The following is a 23,588-nucleotide window of genomic DNA, read 5'->3' as shown; positions in this document are numbered from 1 at the left end:
TTCTCCCTCTGCGCCGCAACCCCCCCAACCACATGCGTGGGCTCTCTCTCTCAAAAAAAGTTCTCATCACATAAAAAAATTGGTAACTATATGAAGTGATGGAGGTTAGTTAGACATTGTGGTGATCATTTTGCAACACATACAAATATCAAATCATTATGAAACTAATATAATGTTGTATGTCAATTATATCTCAATGAAAAAAAAAACCAAACCACTTAGTTTACCAGGAATCCTATTGCAGGAGTTAAATGTTCAGAGAATTGAAATAAACCAAAAGGTTGTGGTTTTTGGTCTCCATCCCCCATATATGACTTGAGTAATAATTCTTGCTGCAGTGCTGGCCCTAACTGTGTATCCTCTCCTTTGACTCTCTCCAGTCAAAACTAATAAAAATTCAGCTGGCCTTGGAAGTGAGGCACTTTCACAGTGCTCATTCTTACTTCTTCCTCTGTGCGTGGCTCCTTAATCTGAGGCATGCTCCAACTTCTCCCAGGAGTAAAATATTCACCATCAGGATGTACTAGCTTGCGGGGAGGCCTGGGATTCCCTGAGACCAAGTGGGACTTTGCAAAAGCTTTAGAGTGAGTGAGCATCTGCGCCAGAGTCTGGTAACACCTGTTGATCTTGAGTTGCAAAGTAAACCCGTAGTCTGGGTTGGAAGCAAACCAGGCTCCAGGCAAGTTGTAGATGGCAGACACTCCCACCTTTGGGTTTCACAACGAGTTTGTGCTTGGCTAACAAATGGAAAAAGCTTTCTATAAAGCACTTGAGCTAAACTGGACAATGGGGTGCTCAATATACTAGCTAAAACCACAGATTCTTTGTCCAAACAAACATAATGTTCTATTTTCAGTTGTCTGACTTTAAGTATATTCATACTCAAAACCGTCTTTAATTAATTGGTATTAACTTTATGATAGAACAAAATGACATGAATCATACCCATAGCAATCACTCCCGCAGAGAAAGCGATGTTTTGTAGGACTTTCGTAAAACTAGTTGGTTTTACTGTCTACCATCTTTTGTAAATTTAAAATTGAAATCTTCAAGACGGGTTAAGTCTTCAATACTGATACTCATTTAAAAAGGTGTTTTTAATTTACAAAAGACAAAATGGGTCTATATTTGTAAACATTTATTCTCTTGAACTGAAAAAGGCTTGCATCAGCACACATTGTACAGCCTTGCAAATTACACAGAAATTGAAAAAAAGTTCCTTGTTCATAAGTGCAATGAATCTTTGATGTCCAGTGATCCGCTGCAAACAATGAAAACAAATTATAAACCACTTAAGAAGTTTCCAGCACTCATCAAATGCATTTCCTTAGGTGACAAAAAAATCCACAAGGAGGGGAATGCAAATAAGTGGCATTTAGTTATCAGAGGGACACTTAAAAAAAAAAAAAGTGGAAGTATTTTATTGCCTAAAATGATTCCTATTCCCCTTTGAATCTAAGTGGTTTGATTAAGAAGTGTTAAGAACATAATTTACTTTACATCTAATGTTCATACTACCTAAATGAATAAGGAAAACACCTTATGAGAGAGCTCTGCGTTTTCTGAAAATTGTTTCTATGTTTAGAGATACAGGGGAAGAGTAATCTTCTATTTGTGGGCTCTCCTTAGGTACCCTCCAGCCCCCCCAAAAGACAGTACACGGCTTTGACTTGGTTCTTCCACTCCTGCATTCTTTTCCCCCCAGATTCTATGTTGGCTCACATTGTGCTGGCTGCAAAAAAGAAACACAGGCTGCAACTGGTTGTAATCATTTTGAAGAAGACTTTGCTGTACAATAGAGCTTTGGATCTGATACAAGAATTCAGAAATATAAAACAAAATAACTATAAAAGTTAGGAGGCATTTGGACAGCATTTCCTCAGAAAAAGCTGCTAACTCTGTTATCATTCCGATGTGGATTCCTACAGTCATTTGGGGTGAAATGTGTAATTTTCCCCCTTTGCTGGATCACTGGCCTGTCTTCAAAGCTATAACGCCATGACCACACGTCCTAGGAGTCTCTATCATGTTAACAGAAGCTCCAAATACCAAGCCAATTAAAGATGGGTGAGGACAGGGGAATCATAAAGGCCAAGGGTCCAAGGTGGCTCTGTTACTGAGAACTTGCCCTTTCCAGAATGTGAAAGTCATAGTGCTTCTTGCTCGTTCTCAGCTTAAACTTGTTAACTGAGTTAATTTGTTTCTTCAATGCATTCTGTGCAGCTGAAATGGAGGGGAATGTGGCTAAGACTGTATATGTGGAGGCCAAGTCACTGGGTTTAGAGCGTTCAGGGTTGACGGTGTTGTCCCCGCTGCCACAGCAGAGGGGGTGACGACGCAGCTGGGGCTGGGATTGAGGGTCCCGGAGCCACCGGATCTTGGCGCCAATTTTAAAGAGTTCCCCAAAAAGCTTCTCGGCTTCCATGCGAGTTATTCCATCTGGTAGTTCAGTAATTTCCAAGACTTTCCCAACAACTAGAATGGAAAAGGTATAGAATTAATAATCCCTGTTACCAAGATGGTGGGCAAAAAGTACTGAAGACCCAAATATGACATAAGAAACGAATGGGATTTTTGTGAAACCATTCAAACCCCCAAAACTATAATTATGGCCATCTTTTAAATCGTTTCTACTTACCCCTAAGGCAGGGGATGTAGAGCTAATGGTACTAAATTACCCGTCTCAGTCTTGACTGACAGTTGTACATAGAAAACACAGCATTGTATAGTGGATTCTCTAAGTTTGGTGTGTGATCTTGGGCTGTTTCCTGAATTTCCTGTTCCCATTGTAAAATAAACATAAGAGCACTTGCTGTAACCACCCAAGGCTGTTGAGTGCATACCTGAACGCCCAACTGCCAAATAAAGGCAGTTATTTGTTCATCAGACTATTTCTACGTGGGTGTAAGGACTACTTCCTTTCTCCAAAAATAGAGAGGCAAAGAGTGTCATTCTACCTGTTCCTTTCACACATAACTTTTTCCTTTGGTCCCTTCATCCTTCCTAAATCCACCTGACCTTGCTGTACTCTGAAATCTGAAATGAGACAATTAAAAGAATCTATTTTAAGAGCCCTACATTACAGATGGCATAATTTCTTGTAAGGTTGTGCAAGACTTCATGCAGCGGAAAGCCCATTTATGTTTAAAGACTGTTGAACTGGCCAACAGTTTGTAGAACCACATCCAATTGCCTCTCAGGGACATACCTGCTTCTCCTGCACCAAGATCAGTGGACGCAGCTTTTTTAGCTTGTTTCCTTCCTCGGTTTCCATGTCTGTTGCCAGATTGACCCTGAAACCCCACAAACAGATGAGAAATAAGGTTCATAGTGCTGAAAAATGTGACTGTAATATTTAGACACTTAACACCTAAACATACTCAGTCTGGGTTTTGTACTTCAGCAGAAAAAATCCAATCCCAGGCTCCTGTGGCAATGGCATTTCTGTCCCTCACTATGACCAGTCACTTGTCTTTCTTAAGCAAGGTTGCCCTGACGCCCCAGTCACCCTCTGCCCCCCCTTTTGGAGAGCGCTAGTGCATGACTGCTCAGGCAAACAGCACACCACCTTCTCTTTGTCTGTTCTCAGTGGGGCCAGACCCACACTCAATGCAGTCAGATGACACTGATAAATCAGCTGGCTGAGGCACACAGGTCTCCCTTTGCAGTGCCCACGAGTGGGCCCAGGGCCCCCTACACTCTCTGCAACCCAAGTATGATGTTCTGCCAACAAAGCCTAGGTCGTCAGACAGCTAGCTTTCACACCTGTTGGGTTGGAATGTGTCCATGCAGAACAGCAGGAGGGTTGTACTGCAGAGGCTGGCCAAGTAATGGATATCTGGCATCTCCTGAAAGTCAGTAAGAAAACATTTTTACATTGTTCTCTGCTCATTTATCAAAGTACTTTCCAAAGTTTTCTAAATTGTCCAAAATAGTTAAGATGACTAGGGGAAACACATTTGGTAGAATAAAAAAAATGCAGGTACTGACGTATTTTTAAAAAGGATTAAAAGTGGCGCCTGGGTGGCTCAGTTGTTGGGCGTCTGCCTTTGGCTCAGGTCATGATCCCGATGTCCTGGGATCGAGCCCCGCGTCGGGCTCCCTGCTCTGCAGGAAGCCTGCTTCTCCCTCTCCCTCTGCCCCTGCTTGTTCCCTCTCTTGCTGTGTTTCTCTCTCTGTCAAATAAATAAATAAAATCTTTAAAAAAAAAAAAAGGATTAAAAGTTTCCATTTTTCCTTTAAAGAGCTGGGATAAATTTATGAGAGGAATTAAGACTAACAGTGGCTATGAAGGAAGGTAAGCGGTGGGAACTGGGTGGAAAGGGGATAGGATGGAGAGAAAGTTCCCTAATTTACCTTAACATTCGATATGAAATCCTTCAAAATAACTGTAATACCCATTCCACCCACTTGAGATGCTAAAATCCACATTTTCTATGATGATTAAAAATTGATATAACTTACATTTCAGGAGAAGGAAAATACCCTGGAAAAACATTAAGCTCTCTATCTCCCCAAAGTTACTGCTTTTTTAAAAAAAGTATTCTTAATTTTTTTTTCAGTAATCTCTACACCCAATGTGGGGCTCAAACCCACAACCCCGACATCAAGAGTTGCATGTTCTGATTGAGCCAGCCAGGTTCCCCTCCCCAAAGTCACTATTAATTACTAAAAATATATGCATGAATACATTTATATACACTCATTACAAACATTTTTTATTTTTATTTTTATTTATTTATTTGTTTTTTAAAGATTTTATTTATTTGACAGAGAGAGACACAGTGAGAGCAGGAACACAAGCAGGGGGAGTGGGAGAAGGAGAAGCAGGCTTCCCACCGAGCAGGGAGCCCGATGCGGGACTCGATCCCAGGACCCTGGGATCATGACCTGAGCCAAAGGCAGACGCTTAACGACTGACCCACCCAGGCACCCACAAACATTTTTTTAAAAGTTCATTTATTTTGGGGAGCCTGGGTGGCTCAGTTGGTTGAACAACCGACTCTTTTTTTTTAAGATTATTTATTTACTTGACAGAGAGAGAGAGACAGCGAGAGAGGGAACACAAGCAGGTGGAGTGGGAGAGGGGGAAGCAGGCTTCCCTCTGAGCAGGGAACCCGATGCGGGCCTCGATCCCAGGACCCTGGGATCATGACCTGAGCTGAAGGCAGACGGTTAACGACTGAGCCACCCAGGCGCCCCTAAACATCCGACTCTTGATTTCAGCTCACCTCATGATCTCAGGGTCAAGCCCGGCATTGGGCTCCACATGCATGCTTAAGATTCTCTCTCTCTCAAGAGAGGAAAAAATAAAACAAGACAAAACCAGAGAGGGAGACAAACTATAAGAGAATCTTAATCATAGGAAACAAACTGAGGGTTGCTGGAGGGGAGGGGAGTGGTGGGATGGGGTAACTGGGTGATGGACATTAAGGAGGGGACGTGATGTAATGAGCACTGCATATTATATAAGACTGATGAATCACAGGCCTGTACCTCTGAAACCAATAATACATTATATGTTAATTAATTAAATTTAAATAAAAAAAGTTAAAAAAAAAGATAATGACATTGGGGGAAAAAAATTCTCTCTCCCTCTCCCTCTGTCACTCCCCACCACCTCTGTCTCCCTCTCAAAAAAAAAAGAAAGAAAAAAAAGGAAAAAAAAAGTTTATTTATTTATTTTTTTAATAATCTCTACACCCATTGTGGGGCTTGGACTCATGACCCTGAGGTCAAGAGTTAAACTCTTTCAACTAAGCCAGCCAAGTGCCCATTACAAAGATTTTTATAGTCTTAACCAATGGGTATATTTATACTTTAGGTCTTGGGTCTGCTCTTGAACACTCTTTAAAGGGATTAATAAATGCTGATGGTAAAAACCTTGTCCTGGAGAATAATGTTTTCATTTGTTAATATTCTCACTTTAGGGACGCCTGGGTGGCTCGATTGCTTAAGTTTCTGACTCTTGATTTGGGCTCAGATCTTGATCTTAGGGTCCAGGGATTGAGCCCTACATTGGGCTCCATGCTCAGCAGGGAGTCTGCTTGAGGATTCTCTCTCCCTCTTCCTCCCGCCCCTGCTCACACATGTGCACTCTCTCTCTAAAATAAATAAATCTTAAAAAAAAATTTCTCAGGGTGCCTGGGTGGCTCAGTCGGTTAAGCAGCTGCCTTCGGCTCAGGTCATAATCCTGGGGTCCTCAGATTGAGCCCCATGTCCAGCTCCCTGCTCAGCAGAGAGCCTGCTTCTCCCTCTCCCTGCCACTCTGCCTACTTGTGCTCTCTCTCTCTGTCAAATAAACAAATAAAATCTTAAAAAAAAAATTTCTCATTTTATTTTTAACCATAAGTTCCCCAATTCAGTACATTCTGTATTTGGAGGGGGATTATGCATAGGTGCTAGAAAAGCACTTCAGGGAACCATACGTCCCTTCTCCTGAAAGCTTCCTAACAGAGAAAAAGCAAGGTGTAGACTTCTCTCTACTCCATGGAGCTCTTTTCAGATGAACAGTGTGAAGGTGCTAGGGCAGCTCCCTGGCAGGACACACCTGTGACACACTTGCTCCTTCCCAAGCACTACTTGAAGGGCAGATATGCCATGGTGGCTTAACGTTGAGATCAGAGAAGCATGAAGATGCATAAAAAACAGTTTCAAGAAAGTCAGTTAAGTTTACATCATGGAGCAGTATTCTTTTGAAATATGGAGATGAGCTGTAGACAGCAGTAATCAAAGACCCCTCCTTATAAGCCATGCTATGTGCTCCTCTTGGGGCATTCATACCAGACCATGCATCCCAATATTACTATATTGCCATATGCTGTTTAAATTTAAGGTATGTGGCTTTGTAGAAAATTTGGAAATAGAATTACAAAGGAGAAAATAAAAACCTGTCTGGTAATTCTATTACTTCTAACATTTTGGTATGTACCTTTTCAGTCTTTGTTCTACGTATGTGTGCTTGCACATATGTACATGTGTGTATCTTATGTCTTTTTTTTTTAAAGATTTTATTTATTTGAGAGAGAGAGCATGAGTGGGGTGGGGGAGGGACAGAGGGACCTGAGCCGAAGGCAGATGCTTAACCAACTGAGCCACCCAGTCACCCCATAAGTCTTTAAAAAATTGAGATATAATTTACGTAAAATAAAATGCATATCTTTAGTGTTGGGTTTGATGAATTCTAACAATTATAAAAGTTCATGTAATCACAACCCAAAAAACACAATGAACGTTTCCATCCCCTGAAAAGTTCCCTCAAGCGCCTTAACAGTCAATTCCATATCCCATCCACATCACTACCTGATTTCTAACATCATAGCTTAGTTTGCCTATAACTGGATTTCAATTAATTAGAATCATATAGTAGGTCTTCTTTTTTGTGTCTGACTTGTTTTTTGCTTAACCTGACTCTGAGATTCATTGATGTCACTGCAGTCAGTCTGTTTTGTTCAAATTGTTGAGCAGTATTCCATTTTAAGGATACATTACAATTTGTTTATCTAATAGTCTTCGTTTGGTGGACATTAGGTCGTGTCCAGTTTGGGTTATTATAATAAAATAGGTTGTTATATATGCTGTGGTACAAGCCTGCATAGACATGTTTTCATATTTCTTGGGTAAATACCTAGGAGTGGAACTGCTGCATTTCAAGGTAAGTGATTAACTTTGTAAGAAACTCAAATCTTTTTCTAAAGCGGTTTTAAAATTTTACACCTCTACACCAATGTGCAAGAATTTTATTTTATTTTATTATTTATTATTATTATTTTTTAAAGATTTATTTATTTATTTATTTGACAGAGAGAGACACAGCGAGAGAGGGAACACAAGCAGGGGGAGTGGGAGAGGGAGAAGCAGGCTCCCCGCAGAGCAGGGAGCCCGATGCGGGACTCGATCCCAGGACCCCGGGATCATGACCTGAGCCGAAGGCAGTCGCTTAACCGACTGAGCCACCCAGGTGCCCCAATGTGCAAGAATTTTAGTCACTCTGTAACTTCACCTACATTCAGTTGTGTTAATCTTTTTGATTATAGCCATTCTCATTCGGATTTTAATATTCCTTTCCCTAATGAATAATGAATGATGTTGCGCACCTGTTCAAAGGCTTACTGGACATTTGTATATCTTCTTTTTTGAAATGCCCACGTAACTTTTATTTTTAATTAAAAACATTTTTTTAATTAAGTAATCTCTATGCCCGATGTGGGCTCAAACTCATGACCCCAAGATCAAGAGTCACATGCTCTACAGACTGAGCCCACCAAGTGCTGCCTTTTTAAATTGAAGTATAGTTGACACACAATATCACATTAGTTTCAGGTGTACAACACAGTGACTCCACAACTCATGCGTTATGCTATGCTCACCACAAGTGCAGCTACCATCTGTCACCATTATAATACAACCGAGTATATTCCCCTATGCTGGGCTCCCCATCCCTGGGACTTACTCCTTCCATAACTGGAAGTTTGTATCTCCCACTCCTCTTTATGTAACTGTTTTTTTGAAATCACTCACTGTACTGTGAATATTTCTTCTAACGATTCTTTAAAAATGATTTGTGGATAACTGTGTAGTATTCCTTATATAGATAAACCAAATCTAATCCTTACTGATGGACATTTAGGTTGTTTTGCATTTTTCTGCTATAGACCCAAACTCTTCTGTGGATAAATCGTTGTGTGCATTATCCTTAGGATAAATTCCAGAAAATATAATTAATGTTTTCCGTATTATTTTAGAATCATCCATTTGCTGTTCCTCCAATTAGACTGAGGGTCAGTGAGCGTGAGGACTTCACCTTATTCATCTTTGTATGTCAGGGGCACATTGAGGACTCAGTAACTGCTGAATATGCTTTTGAATAACGTCTTGACATATACTACTCTGATATAAAAATTAGAAATAAAAAACAAATTTATAGCATTGCCTATTACTACGATAGAGAAATGGAGTCTAAGGATAGTAAATTATGGTCATTTTAACTCTATCACATAAGTAATTATTAAATGGAAGTAGTTACTAAGATAGTAATTATTAACTAGTGATGAAACATTAAGGTTAGGACAGTATATGGTAACAAACACATATGCCTGGGTGGAGGTGGAAATGCAGTTCTGTGGAGAACTGAAAACAGTACCAAGGGAAATCACAAAGTAATTGGGAAGGGATGTCTTTTACCTTCAATTTTTAATTTTTTAAAAAAATTTAATTTCAGTGTAGTTAACATACAGTGTTGTAAGAGTTTCAGGTGTACAATACAGTGATTCCACTCAACACCCGGAGGGGGATGCCCTACAATCCTCTGAAGCTGTGGCTAGTTTCGTACACTTACCTTGCCCTGGAATGAAAGGTCTAGAAAACTGAGGTATGATGGAAAGGGGTGGTCCAGAGGGACGGACAGTTTTGAGGGTGGTCAGCTGAGCTGGTGCTGGCGACTGAGCTGGTGAAATAATGGGACTACTGAGTTGAGGGCTGTGCTGTAATCACATCAAAAAAGCAGGTTAGCATTTTAGTCATGCTCTTTGCAAATTAACTTTTGGACAGATTTCTTATTTTTTTTCTGATTACAAATACGTATTTATTAAAAAAATTAAAACAGAAATTTATAATTTTCAACTTCTGAAGATACACACTGGAAGATTATTTCTATGCATATGTATCCATATGTCTATGTTTTACAAAAACAGAAGTAAACTATACACCCTGTTTTTGAATCTTGCTTTTGTACCTGGACAGTAATATTGTAGATACTTTTCCATGACAAAAAATATCCATTTATCTGATTCTTTTTGTCATGTTAACTGTTTAACATTTTGTTTTTAAACAATTCATCCCTAAAGAACAATTACCAAAAATAGTACAAAGAATTCTCAGGTTTCCCAAATGTTATTTTCTTATATTTTTTCTCTCTCTCTACATACTTTTAAATCTTTCTCTCTCTCTGTATATACTGTTATTTTTTTCATTTGAGAATGAGTTGCTTACAATACCCCCATCCCAAAATAACTTAGTGTCTTCTTCCTAAAAACAAGGACATTCTCCTATATAATTAACCAGAATAGGATCATCAAAATCTAAATAAAAGTGGTTCTACTCTGTATGTAGTGGAGTGTTTAAGAACATTGAAATAAAGATGCTTCTAAGAAAAGTCCTTAGAATTATCAAAGAATTATCAAAATCAGGCAATTAACAACACAGCAATATTATGTAATCTATAGAATTTATTCAAATTTCACCAATTGTCCCACTAACATACTTTATAACCAAAAAAAAAGAAAAAAAAAAAATCTCCCTTTTTAGTCCAGAATCAAATGGTGCATTTAGTTGTCACGTCTCTTTCAACTTTTTTTTTTTTTTTTTTTAAGTAGCTTGGGGCTTGAACTCACAACCCTGAGATCAAGACCTGAGCTGAAATGCTCAGTTGGATGCTTAACTGACTGAACCACCCAGGTCCTCCTTTTTCCTTTTTCTTTTAAATTGGGAACACAGACTTAGTCTTTTTTCTCTCTCATGACTTTGACATTTTTGAAGGTCATTTTGAAGATCAGTTATTTTGTAGAATGTCCCTCAATTTGGGTTTGCCTGCTGCTTCCTCATGCCCAAATTCACAGTGTACATTTGGGTAAGGACTACTAGAGAAGGGACAATGTGTCCTTCTCAGTGCATCAGGAGAGGGAACTTGAGGTCCACGTGTCAACACAGTCCTGGTGATATTTACTTCCATCACTTGGTTAAGGTGGTGTCTGCCAGGTTTCTATGTTGTGAAGTTATTATTTTTTCTTTTCTCGTTATAAGTGTCTTAGGGGGAGATCATATTTTCTGTAAACAGAGAATTTTACTTCTTCCTTTTCCAATTTGGATGCCTTTTATTTCTTTTTCTTGACTAATTGCTCTAGGTAGGACTGCCAGTACAATGTTGGCTGATATGTACCTTTTAAAATCTACTGAGATTTAACTTGTGGCCTAACATATAGACAGTCTATCCAAGAATATGTCCCATGTACACAGGAAGAGTACAAATGTTGCTGTTGTCAGGGAGAGTGTTCTCTACACCTCTGTTGGATCTAGTTGGTTTGTTGTGTAAGCTCTCCATTTCCTTACTTACCTCTTGCCTGGTTGTGATATCCCTTATTGAGAGTAGGGCATTAAAGTTCCCAACTATTATGTGATGGTCTGTTATCAGGTAAGTAATTATTAGGTTCATATAATCAGGTTTATAACTATTTTATCTTCTTGCTGTATTGAACTTCTGTATCTTGAAAATTTTTTGGATCTAGAGACTTACTTTGTTTAATATTAGCAATAATAACCCCTATTCTCTTTTGGTTACTATTTTCATGAAATATCTTTTTGCATCTTTCATTTTCAATTGATTTGTGTTTTTGGACCTAAAGTGAGTCTCATAGACAGCATATAGTTAGATCGGGTGTTTTCAACCACTCTGCCAATCTCTGTCTTTACAGTTAAAATAACTACTGATAAAGAGGGACTTACCTTTGTCATTTTGCTTTGTTTTCTATATGCCTTCCAGCTTCCTCCTCACCCTTCATTTCTTGCATTACTGTCTTCTTTTGTGTTTACTCCATTTTTTGTAGTGAAATGTTTAAATTCCTTACACATTTCCTTCTGTATATATTCCCTAGGTTTTTTTTGGGGGGGGGGGTGTGGTTTACCTTGGGTATTACACCTAACATCCTAAAGTCACAACACTCTAATTTGAATTTATACCAGTTTAACTTCAATAATATACAAAAACTCTGCTCCTTTACAGCTCTGTCCCCACCCCTTTGGTTGCTGATGTCATAAAACCACATCTTTATACATTGTGTGCCCCAAAACATAAACCAGTAATCCCTTTAAGTGCATTAGTCTCTTAAATTATGTAGAAAGCAAAAAGTAGAGTTATGGACCATTGGTACAACCAGCTTTTATAACTGCTCATGTGTTTAACTTAATTGAGAACTTTATTTCTTCATATAGCTTTGTCTTACTGTCTAGTGTTCTATTTCACTCCGCAGGACTCCTTTGAGAATTTCTTACAGTGTAGGTCTCAGCTTTTATCTGGGGATTTTAATTTCTACCTCACTTTTGAAGGGCAGTTTTGCCAGGTATGGGATTCTTGGTTAACATTTTTTTTTTTCTTTTAACACTTTGAATATACTGGTCTGCTGCCTCTGGCCTCCAGTTTCTGATGAGAAATCTGCTGATAATCTTTTTGAGGATCTTTTAAATGTGTCAAGTTGTTTCTTTCCTGCTGCTTTTAATATTCTGTCTTTATTTTTTGAGACTGATTATATTGTATTTCACTGTGGGTATTTTGGCAGTTCTTACCTGGAGTTTGTCAAGCTGCTTGATGTTTACATTCATGTCTTTTATCAAATTTGGTATGTTTCCAACCATTATTTCTGCAAATATTTCTCTTCTCCTTTTGGGACAACCACAACATGTATGTTGGTCAACTTGATGGTGTTCCACAGGTCCCTTAGGCTCTGTTCATGTTTATTCATTCTTTTTTCTGTCTGTTCCTCAGACTTGATCATTTCCACTGTCTTGTCTTCAAGTTCTCTGATTCTCTCTTCAGCCTGCTCATATCTGCCACTGACTTCCTTCACTGAACTTTTCATTTCAGTTACTATATTTTCAGCTCCAGAATTTCTTTTTGGCTTCTTTTTAGGTTTTCTATCTCTTTAATGATATTTCAATTTTGTTCATATATTGTTTTCTTGTCTTTTTCCGTATCTTTCTGTAGTTCTTTGAGCAACCTGAAGACAGCTGTTTTAAGGTCTTTGTCCAGGAGATGTGTCAATCAGGTCTTTTTCAGGCACAATTTTATGTTGACTTCTTTTTTCTTCCCTTGCATGGGCCATACTGTCCTGTTTCTTTACATGCCTTGTGACTCTTTGTTGAAAATTGGACATTTGGATCTAACAATGTGGTAACTGGAAATCTCCCCTCCTTCCCAGGGTTTGTTGTGTTTTGTTGTTGCTGTTATGGTTTTTGTTTATTGACTGTTGCAGCCTGTCTCTGTGCCAAAGATCGGCCTGAGGTATAACCTTGACGTCTTCTCAGGGTTTGGCCTGTGCCTTTCCCTGGCATGTGCCCTATATATTCAGTTGCTTTTGAATGTCCTAGGCTTACTGTGTGGCTCCCAAAATGGATTCCAAGAGAACAATGAAGGGAGGAAAAACAGGGTTTTGTCCCTTTAAGTCCCCTAGAAGTGTCAGGGGGAGAGATTTGCAACAATGTGGGGAGGTGCACCAACAGTGATTACTGCCCCTTTGTCTACACCTCTGTGATCAGAAGCAGAGACCCATGATGAGAACACAAATCCTTTGTATTTGGAGGACAGGGTCCTTTTTGCCCACCCTGACTCCTGTAAGCTGCTGTAGTAACGATGTGCACAGTTGCCTGTCTGGGGGCGGAGGTAAGGAAAGGTAGCTGCTACTGGGCTAAAAGCCGAATTTAACTGAATTTAATTACAATTTATCACCCAAGCTTTTCCTGGCAGTTGCAAGCCTTCAATAGATTCTAGAGCTCCAAAATTGTTATATCAGACAGATTCTACCAGTGCAATTATTTCTAGGTGGAGAGAGAGACTCCTGATGCTTCTACTCTGCCATTTTCCTAGAATCCTCTCTCCTCCAGTGATGATTCTTGCCTGGTGGTTTGCAGGTGGTGATTTTCTAATTCTATCATTCTTTCTATTTTTTACAGTTCACATTTTACTGTAAAGAAGAGCTTCACTTTTTCCCCATTCATTCATTTATATCAGTAAGGACTCATGGGTTCTTCTTTATTTTATGGGTGATCATTCATTTCTTATTTTATTCCTAAAGTATTCAAGCCTGGTCCTGTGTCCCTTGACACATCTCCATCATCCTTTAAGTACTTCATTACCTTCTGGCACAGCAACATGTTCCAGAATCATCTTCTACTTTTCCCTGAATGAACCCTGGCGACAGTCATTTCACTAAGGAGCCCTGGTTGCTTTTAGTTTGGAGAATGGTATTTAGAAACTACCATTTGGGTAGTAGGTATATCCCATTCTTTTTAGTACCTACACTTAAGATATTTTCCTAAATGGCATAGTAATTTATTTATTTATTTATTTATTTTTAAAGATTTTATTTATTTATTTGACAGAGAGAGATAGCGAGAGCAGGAACACAAGCAGGGGGAGTGGGAGAGGGAGAAGCAGGCTTCCCGCCGAGCAGGGAGCCCGATGTGGGACTTGATCCCAGGACCCTGGGATCATGACCTGAGCCGAAGGCAGATGCTTAACGACTGAGCCACCCAGGCGCCCGGCATAGTAATTTATTTAATCGGTTATCCACTGTTGAATATCAAGATATTTTTAGCTTTTCAAGGTTACAACAGGTAAGAAAGAAATATCCGTGTACACGTATTCTTATATGCTTGTTCCACAGTTTTTATTGGACAAAGTTCTAGAAGTAAATTTGTGGATCAAAGGCTATGTACCTTCTACGTTAAGTTTTTTTTTTTTTAATTTGAGTACAGTTGACAGTTACATTAGTTTCCGGTGTACAACACAGTGACTCAACTTCTCTATATATTATGCTATACTCACCACAAGTATAGCTACCATCTGACACCACACAATGCTATTACAATTATCACTGACTATATTCCTTATGATGAATGTTTCATCCCCATGACTTATGCATTCCATATGAATGTATCGTCTGTATTTCCCACTCCCCTTCATCTATTATGTCCACCTCCCCATCCTCCCATCCCTCTGGCAACCATCAGTTTGTTCTATGTATTTATAGGTCTGACTCTGCTTTTTGTTTATTCATTTGTTTTGTTTTTTAGATACCACATATGAGTGAAATCATATGGTATTTATCTTTCTCAGTCTGACTTATTTGACTTAGCATAATACTATCTAGGTCCATCCATGCTGATGCAAATGGCAAGATCTTATCCTTTTTATTTTATTTTTTATTATTTTTATTTTTTTTAAAGATTTTATTTATTTATTTTTTTAGAGAGCGAGCGAGAGAGAAACAGCATGAGAGGGGAGAGGGTCAGAGGGAGAAGCAGGCTCCCCGCTGAGCCGGGAGCCCGATGTGGGACTCGATCCCAGGACCCTGGGATCATGACCTGAGCCGAAGGCAGATGCTTAACCATCTGAGCCACCCAGGTGCCCCAAGATCTTATCCTTTTTAATGGTTGAGTAATACTCCATTGTTTATATATACCACACCTTCCTTATCCATTCGTCTATCATTGTACAGTTAGGTTGCTTCCATATCTTGGCTATTGTAAACAATTCTGAAATAAATGCAGGGCTGCTTAAATTTTCTTGAATTAGTGTTCCCATTTTCTTTGGATAAATACCCAGTAGAATTATTACATCACATGGTATTTCTATTTTTAATTTTTTGAGGGAAGTCCATACTGTTTTCCACAGTGGCTATACCAGTTTGCATTCCCACCAACAGTGCATGAGGGTTCCTTTTCCTCTACATCCTTGTCAACACTTGCTATTTCTTGTCTTCTTGATTTTAGCCATTCTGACAGATGTAAGGTGATATCTCATTGTGGTTTTGATTTGCATTTCCCTGATGAGTGATATTGAACATCTTTTCATGTATCTGTTGGCCATCTGCATGTCTTCTTTGGAAAAATGTCTATTGAAGTCCTCTGCCCAATTTTTAATTGGATTGTTTGTGGTTTTGGTGTTGAGTTGCTATGTGCCTTCTACATTTTCAAAAATGTCATTAAACTGCCTCCAAGAAGAGTTCTATCAATTTGTAGTATCATCAAGAATGTACAAGAGAGTTTGTAACTGGACATCTCTGCCAACACTGCAAATTTTAGTCTTCCTAAATTTCCCCAATATAGATAAAAATATTTTTATATTTTCATCTGATTAATGGCCATTTATTTTGTGAGCTAGCCTATAAATTGATCTTTGCCCTTTTTATTCTGATTTTGTCATGTGCATTAAAATATTTATTCAGTTCATCTTTTTTTTTAAAGATTTTATTTATTTATTTGACAGAGAGAAACCAGTGAGAGAGGGAACCCCAGCAGGGGGAGGGAGAGAGGGAGAAGCAGGCTCCCCGCAGAGCAGGGAGCCCGATGTGGGGCTCAATCCCAGGACCCTGGGATCACGACCTGAGCCGAAGGCAGACGCCTAATGACTGAGCTACCGAGGTGCCCCTTATTCAGTTCATCTTTAAAAAATATTTATTTATTAATATTTTCTCTCAGGATGTTATTTTAGTTTTTTTTAAGTAATCTCTACACCCAATGTACATGAACATAATGAACTTCCATGGACCCATCACCCAACTTTGACTGTGTTCTCCCCTGCTTTGTTCCCCCTAAAGAGTTTTAAGCAAATCTCAGATATCACAGGATTTCACTTGCAAATATTTTAATATATAAATATTTTTATCTAATGGAACTACTTTTTTTTTTTAAGTAGGCTCCACATCCAGTGTGGAGCCCAATGTGGGGATTGAACTCATGACTCTGAGAACAAGACCTGAGCTGACATCAAGAGTCAGATGCCCAACCAAATGAGCCACCCAGGCACCCCAGGAACTATTATTTTCTAAAAAAAAAACCAAAACATGATTCTCATACTAACAAAATTAACATATTTAAATATCCTCTCTATGCTGAAAAATGTCTTCTGAGTGTTCAAAATCCAAGGAAGATCTGCATGTTTTATCTGATTATAACAACTGAGTATCTTTTAATCTATGAAAGACTCACCCTTCATTTCAAAATGCTATTTTTTTTTTTTTAAAGAAAGGAGGCCAATTTGTCCAGTAAAATATTCCATGGTATAGTTGTTTTTTTCCCCTTCCTATATTTTCTGTAAATTAATAGCTAGATTTAGAGGCTTGGTTCGATTCAGGCTCCATGTTTTTGATAAGAGTACATTATACTGATGCTGTGTACTTCCTTCTACACTACATTAGGAGGCAAGTAATATTTGGTTGACCCACTTTTCAGTGATCTTATAATTGATCAGTTGCTTCATGTGTTGTCTGCCTAATCTATCCATTTTAAATTCCCCCATAAACCTTTTCCTAATGTTCCTGACATGTGCTGATGATTTTCTTTGATCCATTATTTTAGTGAAATTCCAAAAAGTCCACCATTGCTTTTACATTTATTAACTGTATTTCTTCTACAATAAAGAGTGTTCTCGCACCAACCTTCTGGTTACACTAATAGTTCATATGGAAAATGTAGGAAAATGACTTAATTTTTTTAAATCAAATTTTAGATCTAGTACATCTTCTGATTTTTTTAAATTAAAAATACTTTGAATATGCAAAAGTTGAAAAATAATATTTACATATTGAAAGAAATAGTGTGGATATAGAGAATGTTCAAACTTCTTTACTAATCTGAGAGGATTTCAAATTCAAAGTCAAGCCTTATAAGGCCTATCACATGTGTCTAAAATGTAGAAAGTTATAAATTACAATAAACAAAAGAAGCATCTTACCTGAACAATATTGTCTACATTGCTAAATTCCACACACTTCTGCCCTCTCTGGTGATCACAGTAATATTTGTTTTGTTTCCATTGTGGGGGTGAGTGGGCACGAGATTGTGGATTGTTTGGTACATTGAGCTGCATCATCACCATTCCTCCACCAGGGGGCGGAGGTGGCACAGCTGGAAATCAGAGTTGGGACACTGCAATCAGTATACTTTACCAACTAGCTGGTATCTTTAAACACTAAGAAAATGGCAATAATTTTACACTTCTGAACGAAACTTTACTATCATATATGCGAGCCAGATTTAAGCCCTAAAGCTTCATGCTACAAGCATGTGTGTTTAAAAAGGCATTAAAATGGGACTCTGTAGGCCTAAACATCTTATTCTGAAAATAACACAGTTCCACAGTTACTCAGGGAAGTCCAATTACCTACTACCAGACCTAGTAGAGAGTAGCATAATTGAGACATTATCTATAAAAGTGATTAATTTAAAAAATAAACTAATTTTAACACTGGCATTAAATACACAGAGAAGAAAAAGTTTGGGATGTGGGAATCAGAAAGCACAATTTTAGTACTCTGAAATGTTCTAGGACTCTGGGAAAATCATTTAACCTCTTTTATTACAAGTTCTCATCTGAAACAGCAGCAAAGACTTCCTTGGCTAACTTTATTTATTTTAAAGATTTTATTTATTTATTTGACAGAGAGAGATACAGCAAGAGAGCAGCGGGAGTGGGAGAGGGAGAAGCAGGCTTCCCGCGGAGCGGGGAGCCCGATGCGTGGCTCGATCCCAGGACCCTGGGATCATGACCTGAGCCGAAGGCAGATGCTTAACAACTGAGCCACCCAGGCACCCCTCTTTGGCTAACTTTAAAAAGTTGTACTGATCACATGCATGCACAAACACTTGTTAAGTGTATAGCAGAGATAAATAGTCTATTTTATCTGTCTCCTTATCTGATTTATTTCTCTTGTGTATTAGACTGCAGCACTACTAGTATTAGGCATGTATGTTTCCTGCCACCCACCCCTTCAGCGTAAGGTAAGGTAGGATTCTTATGCCTCGAGGGCCTTAGTTCTCGCTGCAGTAACCAAAATGGTAGTTTCCAGTTCCCTAGAAGTAGAGCCAGGCTGACCAGCGAGGCAAACCACAGAGGGCTGACTGCTTAGGGACACCTCAAAGTTCTCCTCAGCAACAGCAGCCATGCTGGATGCACACTATTAGCCATTTATTTGATAATCATTTACTGTTTCTCTGTTTCTCAGAGATTTACATATGTCAATAAATCATTATAATAAAATATGGCATCATGATAAAGGATTAAGACACTACAGAAGCCAAAAAAAGAAGCAACAAAGTCTATTTTAAGTGCTAGGGAAGCCTTTGTAGAGGAGGTGATTTTTGAGTCAAACCTTAAGCACGAGCAGGATTTTGGCAAATAATGGTGGATGGGTATTTCAGGCAGAGGGAGGAACAGGTACAAAAGTGTCTTTGGCATGAAAAAGCATGGTACTTTCTCGAAACACAGTTCTGTTTGACTTGAACATGTAAATATAAATAGGAGGCTTACTTGCTAGGGAGTTTAGACAGAGAATCCATGCACATTCCTGATTCAGAGGAATGACATAAAGAGACTTTTGTTTCAGGAAAGTATTTCTTGAACAGTGTGTGTGTGTGTGTGTGTGTTTTGGGGAGGTGGGAAGCTGGGTGTGGGGGAAACATGAAACCAGCAAAATACTCAGGAGATTGCTGCAAATAAGATGTGAAAAGACTGACCAAGAACGGTGGCAGTGGGGAAGGAAAGAAGGCATGATATTTGAAGGAATGGTGGCATCACGAATGTGAAAGGAGAGAAAGAAGAGAGGTGATTACGACTTTGAAAACTTTTTGGTCCCTAGAGAGAAGGTGAGGTAAGGGATGCAGGAAGAGGGAGGAGTATTAAATCTAAAGTGCCTCTGGCACAACCAGATAGGGATGCCCAGTAGGCAGTTGGCTATCTGCCTTTTCTCAGCCAAAAGAAGATTTAAGAGGCGTGCTGGCAAAAAACAGTTGTTGAAGCCTTGGAGGTAGATGCATCCGCTAGGAAGAGCATGAAGAGTAAGGATATGATCCCAGAGAACATCAATGTTTATGAGGCAGGGAAGGAAGGAGAGTCTGAGGAAGAGAAACAGAATAGCAGTGTGGGAGTAATAACAGCAGAAAAGGAAGGAGCGGACGGGAACTGTTAGCTCTGAATTTGCAAGGCACCCTAATTATCTTGGCTATATCTCAGCACATAACAAGTTGAAAACCGCATTTGAGAAATGCCTAAGGAACTTTATTTCTCAAATGGACAAACCATTACCTATTTTCCAATTATATTCATACCTGCACACTGGTGGCTTTGAAGCTGCTGGGAATTGCATGGTGAAGTAGTTCGAGGAAACTGTACTTGTTCTGATCCTGGATGTGGCAAGTAACCTACTGATGAGCTATGGGGGAAAAATCAGACAAACACAAAAACACAGCACAGTGAGATGGAGAGGACTGTAAAGATTCTTTGAAAGAACAAACCTACAAATTTATTTAAATGAAATTATTTTTCAAATTGATTAGGAGTAAAAATAAAATCTACCTCTATTCTCTAAGAGTTATGAACAATTACTTTTTGGACAAAAATCTATGTTATGACAGTAATACTGATTTTTCTAAAAATCAGGAAACACCACTCCTAATTTCATTGCTCTTACTCCTTTACAACGTATTCTAAATATGACTTTTTTTTTATTATTCAAATAATTATTTTAAAAAGAAGAAAAATAACTCACTAACTTTACAAAATGAAAAATTAACTTACTTGGATCTCACTAAGCTATATTTTAGAAAAGATACGCAGTTTGACAACAATGAGACTCAAGAGAAAAATGTTTTACTGCCTTTTTTAAAAAAAGATTTATTTATTTGACAGAGAGAGAGAGAGAGCACACAAGCAGGGAGATCAGCAGAGGGAGATGGAGAAGGAGACTCCCTGCTCAGCAGGGAGCCCAACTTGGGCCTTGATCCCAGGATCCTGAGATCATGACCTGAGCTGAAGGCAGATGCTTAGCCAACTGAGCCACCCAGGTGCCCCTGTTTTATTGCTTAAAATATGTACTAAGAATAAAGGAAATAGTAAAACATAATTCTGACATATTCTAACATAAATACTGACAAAATTAAAGGCTGCTAGTATAAAACTATTCAGTTTTTCCTGGATTTTTCTTTTTAAAAAGATTTTATTTATTTGAGAAAGAGAGAGAGCAGGAGTAGAGGGGAGAGGCAGAGGGAGAAGTAGACTCCCTGCCGAGCAGGGAGCCCCACATGGGACTCGATCCCAGGACCCCAGGATCATGACCTGAGCTGAAGGCAGATGCTTAACAGACTGAGTCACCCAGGCACCCTTCTTTATTTTTCAAGTTAATCTTTGAGACTCAAACTAACATGGAATCTGTCACAACATGTCTTTAAAGTTTTCTCTGTTTAGCAAATTCTTTGAGGAATATAGTTTCTTTCCTTTTTTTTTTTTTTTTTAAGATTTTATTTATTTATTTGACAGCGAGAGAGGGAACACAAGCAGGGGGAGTGGGAGAAGGAGAAGCAGGCTTCCCACGGAGCAGAGAGCCCGATGCGGGGCTTGATCCCAGGACCCTGGGATCATGACCTGAGCCGAAGGCAGACACTTAACTACTGAGTCACCCAGGCGTCCTGAGGAAAACAGTTTCAAATTAGAGAGTGATACTATTAGTTCTTTCTGAGAATTCTCAAGTGATCAGAATTTTTTTTTTTTTTTTTTTTTTTTAAGTAATCTCTACACCTAATGTGGGGCTTGAACTCACAACTCCAACATCAAGAACTGCATGCTCCACTGACTGAGCCAGCCAGGCACCCCTCAAGTAATCAGTCTTAATTTATATATAAAACCCCATTAGTTACCAGTCTTTTTTCATCATTTAAAAAAACTTTCCTTACATAGTGTAATTTCTTAGTCTAGCTTTAACAACTTTTTGCATTAAAATATGTTAGATCCAACTACTGAATTATTATAAAGACTATAGGAAGATGTGTTCAACACCATGACACAATCAGTAAAATTCACACTATGGGACACTCAAAAAGACAAATGTGTAAAAACATAAGCAATATTTGTAGGGTAGTTGGAAATAAAAATGCTAACTAGATATTTGATATAACTAAGAAGTTAACTATTACAATTTTTAACATGAAGAAGTGTAGTTCTGTGGGTAAAAAAAAACCAAAAAAACAACTTTTAGGGATTCCTAAACTGAAATACTCATGATTGAAATGCCATGATATCTGAATTTATTTAAAATCATATGGGACGAGGGTGAAATAGAGCTTTAGAGGAAAACAGATGGGTCATTAGTTAATAACTGTAGAAGTTACGGGTACGTGGGGGTTCAGTGCACTTTACATTTATGTGCACTGAAGAATTTCTATAATAAAAAGTTAAAAATGTTTCTCTAAATTAGGCTGACAATTCTCCAATTACTAAAAATTCATAAAGTTTTATTGTTTTTCAGTGGCAGTAACTCATTGTGGTTCAATAAAAAGGAAAAAGAAAGGGCTGTAAAGGGAGGATTTCACAAGAGGTGATTTGGGACCGTATGACAAAATGTAAAAACAGTACTTCCTGAAATTGATATTAATTATGATTGGGATGCATTATGAGTCTTAGCTAAGCTGTGGAAATAACACAGCCCAAGACATGGTTTGTAAACATGCTGCTACCAGGAGAACAGAAAATTTCACCACAGGATGGAAGGATTTTTAGGTTCTGTTCTAACTGGGATACATGTCCCCTTGGGCCGTACAGGACCCCTCACCCTGGTCTTGTTCACTAAGCACCTTCTAATGGCTTATCCAAGTTTTGAAGCACCCGAGTGACAGGAAGCCACCCAGAATCGGAATAAGAATATTCAGGCCACTGAGATGAGTGATCTATCCCAAACTACTAAACTGCAAATTGCCATTCCCTTTACCACTGTAGTGGGCTTTAGTTTTATATAGTTAGTATAAATTGGTTTTCTAGTCCTAGATTATCCCTTAGGTAAATGAATTATAAAACCGAGTTCCAAGACTAACTGATCTCCTCCAAAAGACATGGAGACACTTCCAGGGATATAGACTGGGCAATGAATCTCTCTCTTAAATTTCTTAAATGGTCTATTTTCAATTACCATCTATTTTGTCTTTTACAAAGGCAGAACTAGAATAGGTTAGAAAGAAAAAGAAAAGCAAAAGAGTCAGCTTTTTAAATAACACTCTCACTTTAAAAATACAAATATTTAAATAATATATCAAAAAGGAAAAACCGTTTTGTAGTAATTTCAAAAATTTTTCCTTTAGAAGACAGGGTATAAACAGAAAGGGTACTTTTAATTTTTCATTTTATTTTAAAGACTTTTATTTATTTATTTGACAGAGAGAGAGAGCACAAGAAGAGGGAGAGGGAGTAGCAGATTCTCTGCCGAGCAGGGAGCCCGACGTGGGACTCGGTCCAGGACGCTGGGATCATGACCTGAGCCGAAGGCAAATGCTCAACCAACTGAGCCAAGCCAGGCGTCCCAGAAAGGGGACTTTGAAGCAAAACACCACTCCTAGTTCTTGAAGTTCAGACACTACCACTGAACAGGAAAATAAAACATCAGTCCCATGAATCCATTTGGTCCCAAGCTTCCTGAAAACCATGAATGTAAATTAAAACTAATAATATCAACTTTCAAAGGTATTAGAGTTCATTTTAACAAAAATTGGCCTTGCCACTTACACCAATTGTTTTGCTATTATTTTTTAGGAGCTGTCCCTTCCCATTCTTTGGTACAGCCAGGTCAAATTGCTGGAAAATTGCGTCTATGGGATCAGCAGAGATTGATAAATGATGTAAGTATCTGAAAGGTTTCTTCTTCTGGGTTTTCTATAATGTGCATCTTATTCCTACAATGTTCCACGATAATTCATAGGTAAAAATTCCTCTTTCCTCTAGTCATTTGTTTTTGCATTCTTACTGTATTTTGGAATCAAAGCCATAATGGGAAAAATGA

At 38.5% G+C, this 23,588-nt stretch overlaps 1 protein-coding gene across 10 annotated transcripts in view; it reads right to left on the bottom strand.

The window, feature by feature from the left end:
- Positions 1-1,121: 1,121 nt before the first annotated feature.
- The window catches only part of R3HDM1 (R3H domain containing 1), a 127,318-nt gene continuing 104,851 nt past the window's right edge, over positions 1,122-23,588 (bottom strand). For all 10 annotated transcript variants that reach the window (XM_045868950.3, XM_045868953.3, XM_064586455.1 and 7 more), the window contains 6 exons: positions 19,876-19,979; positions 17,504-17,676; positions 9,338-9,482; positions 3,766-3,848; positions 3,209-3,293; positions 1,122-2,475 (listed from right to left, as the gene is read on the bottom strand). In XM_045868950.3, coding sequence (XP_045724906.1) covers positions 2,114-2,475; positions 3,209-3,293; positions 3,766-3,848; positions 9,338-9,482; positions 17,504-17,676; positions 19,876-19,979 — 952 coding nt within the window. In that variant the 3' untranslated portion in view covers positions 1,122-2,113. The remainder of the gene's footprint in view (positions 2,476-3,208; positions 3,294-3,765; positions 3,849-9,337; positions 9,483-17,503; positions 17,677-19,875; positions 19,980-23,588) is intronic.

Source organism: Mirounga angustirostris, unplaced genomic scaffold (assembly GCF_029215605.1).
Source record: "Mirounga angustirostris isolate CCGP_5_RB_7025 unplaced genomic scaffold, mMirAng1.0.hap1 SCAF_3, whole genome shotgun sequence".
In the NCBI taxonomy this organism is placed as follows: Eukaryota; Metazoa; Chordata; class Mammalia; order Carnivora; family Phocidae; genus Mirounga; species Mirounga angustirostris.
This window is presented reverse-complemented; position numbering and strand designations above follow the sequence as displayed.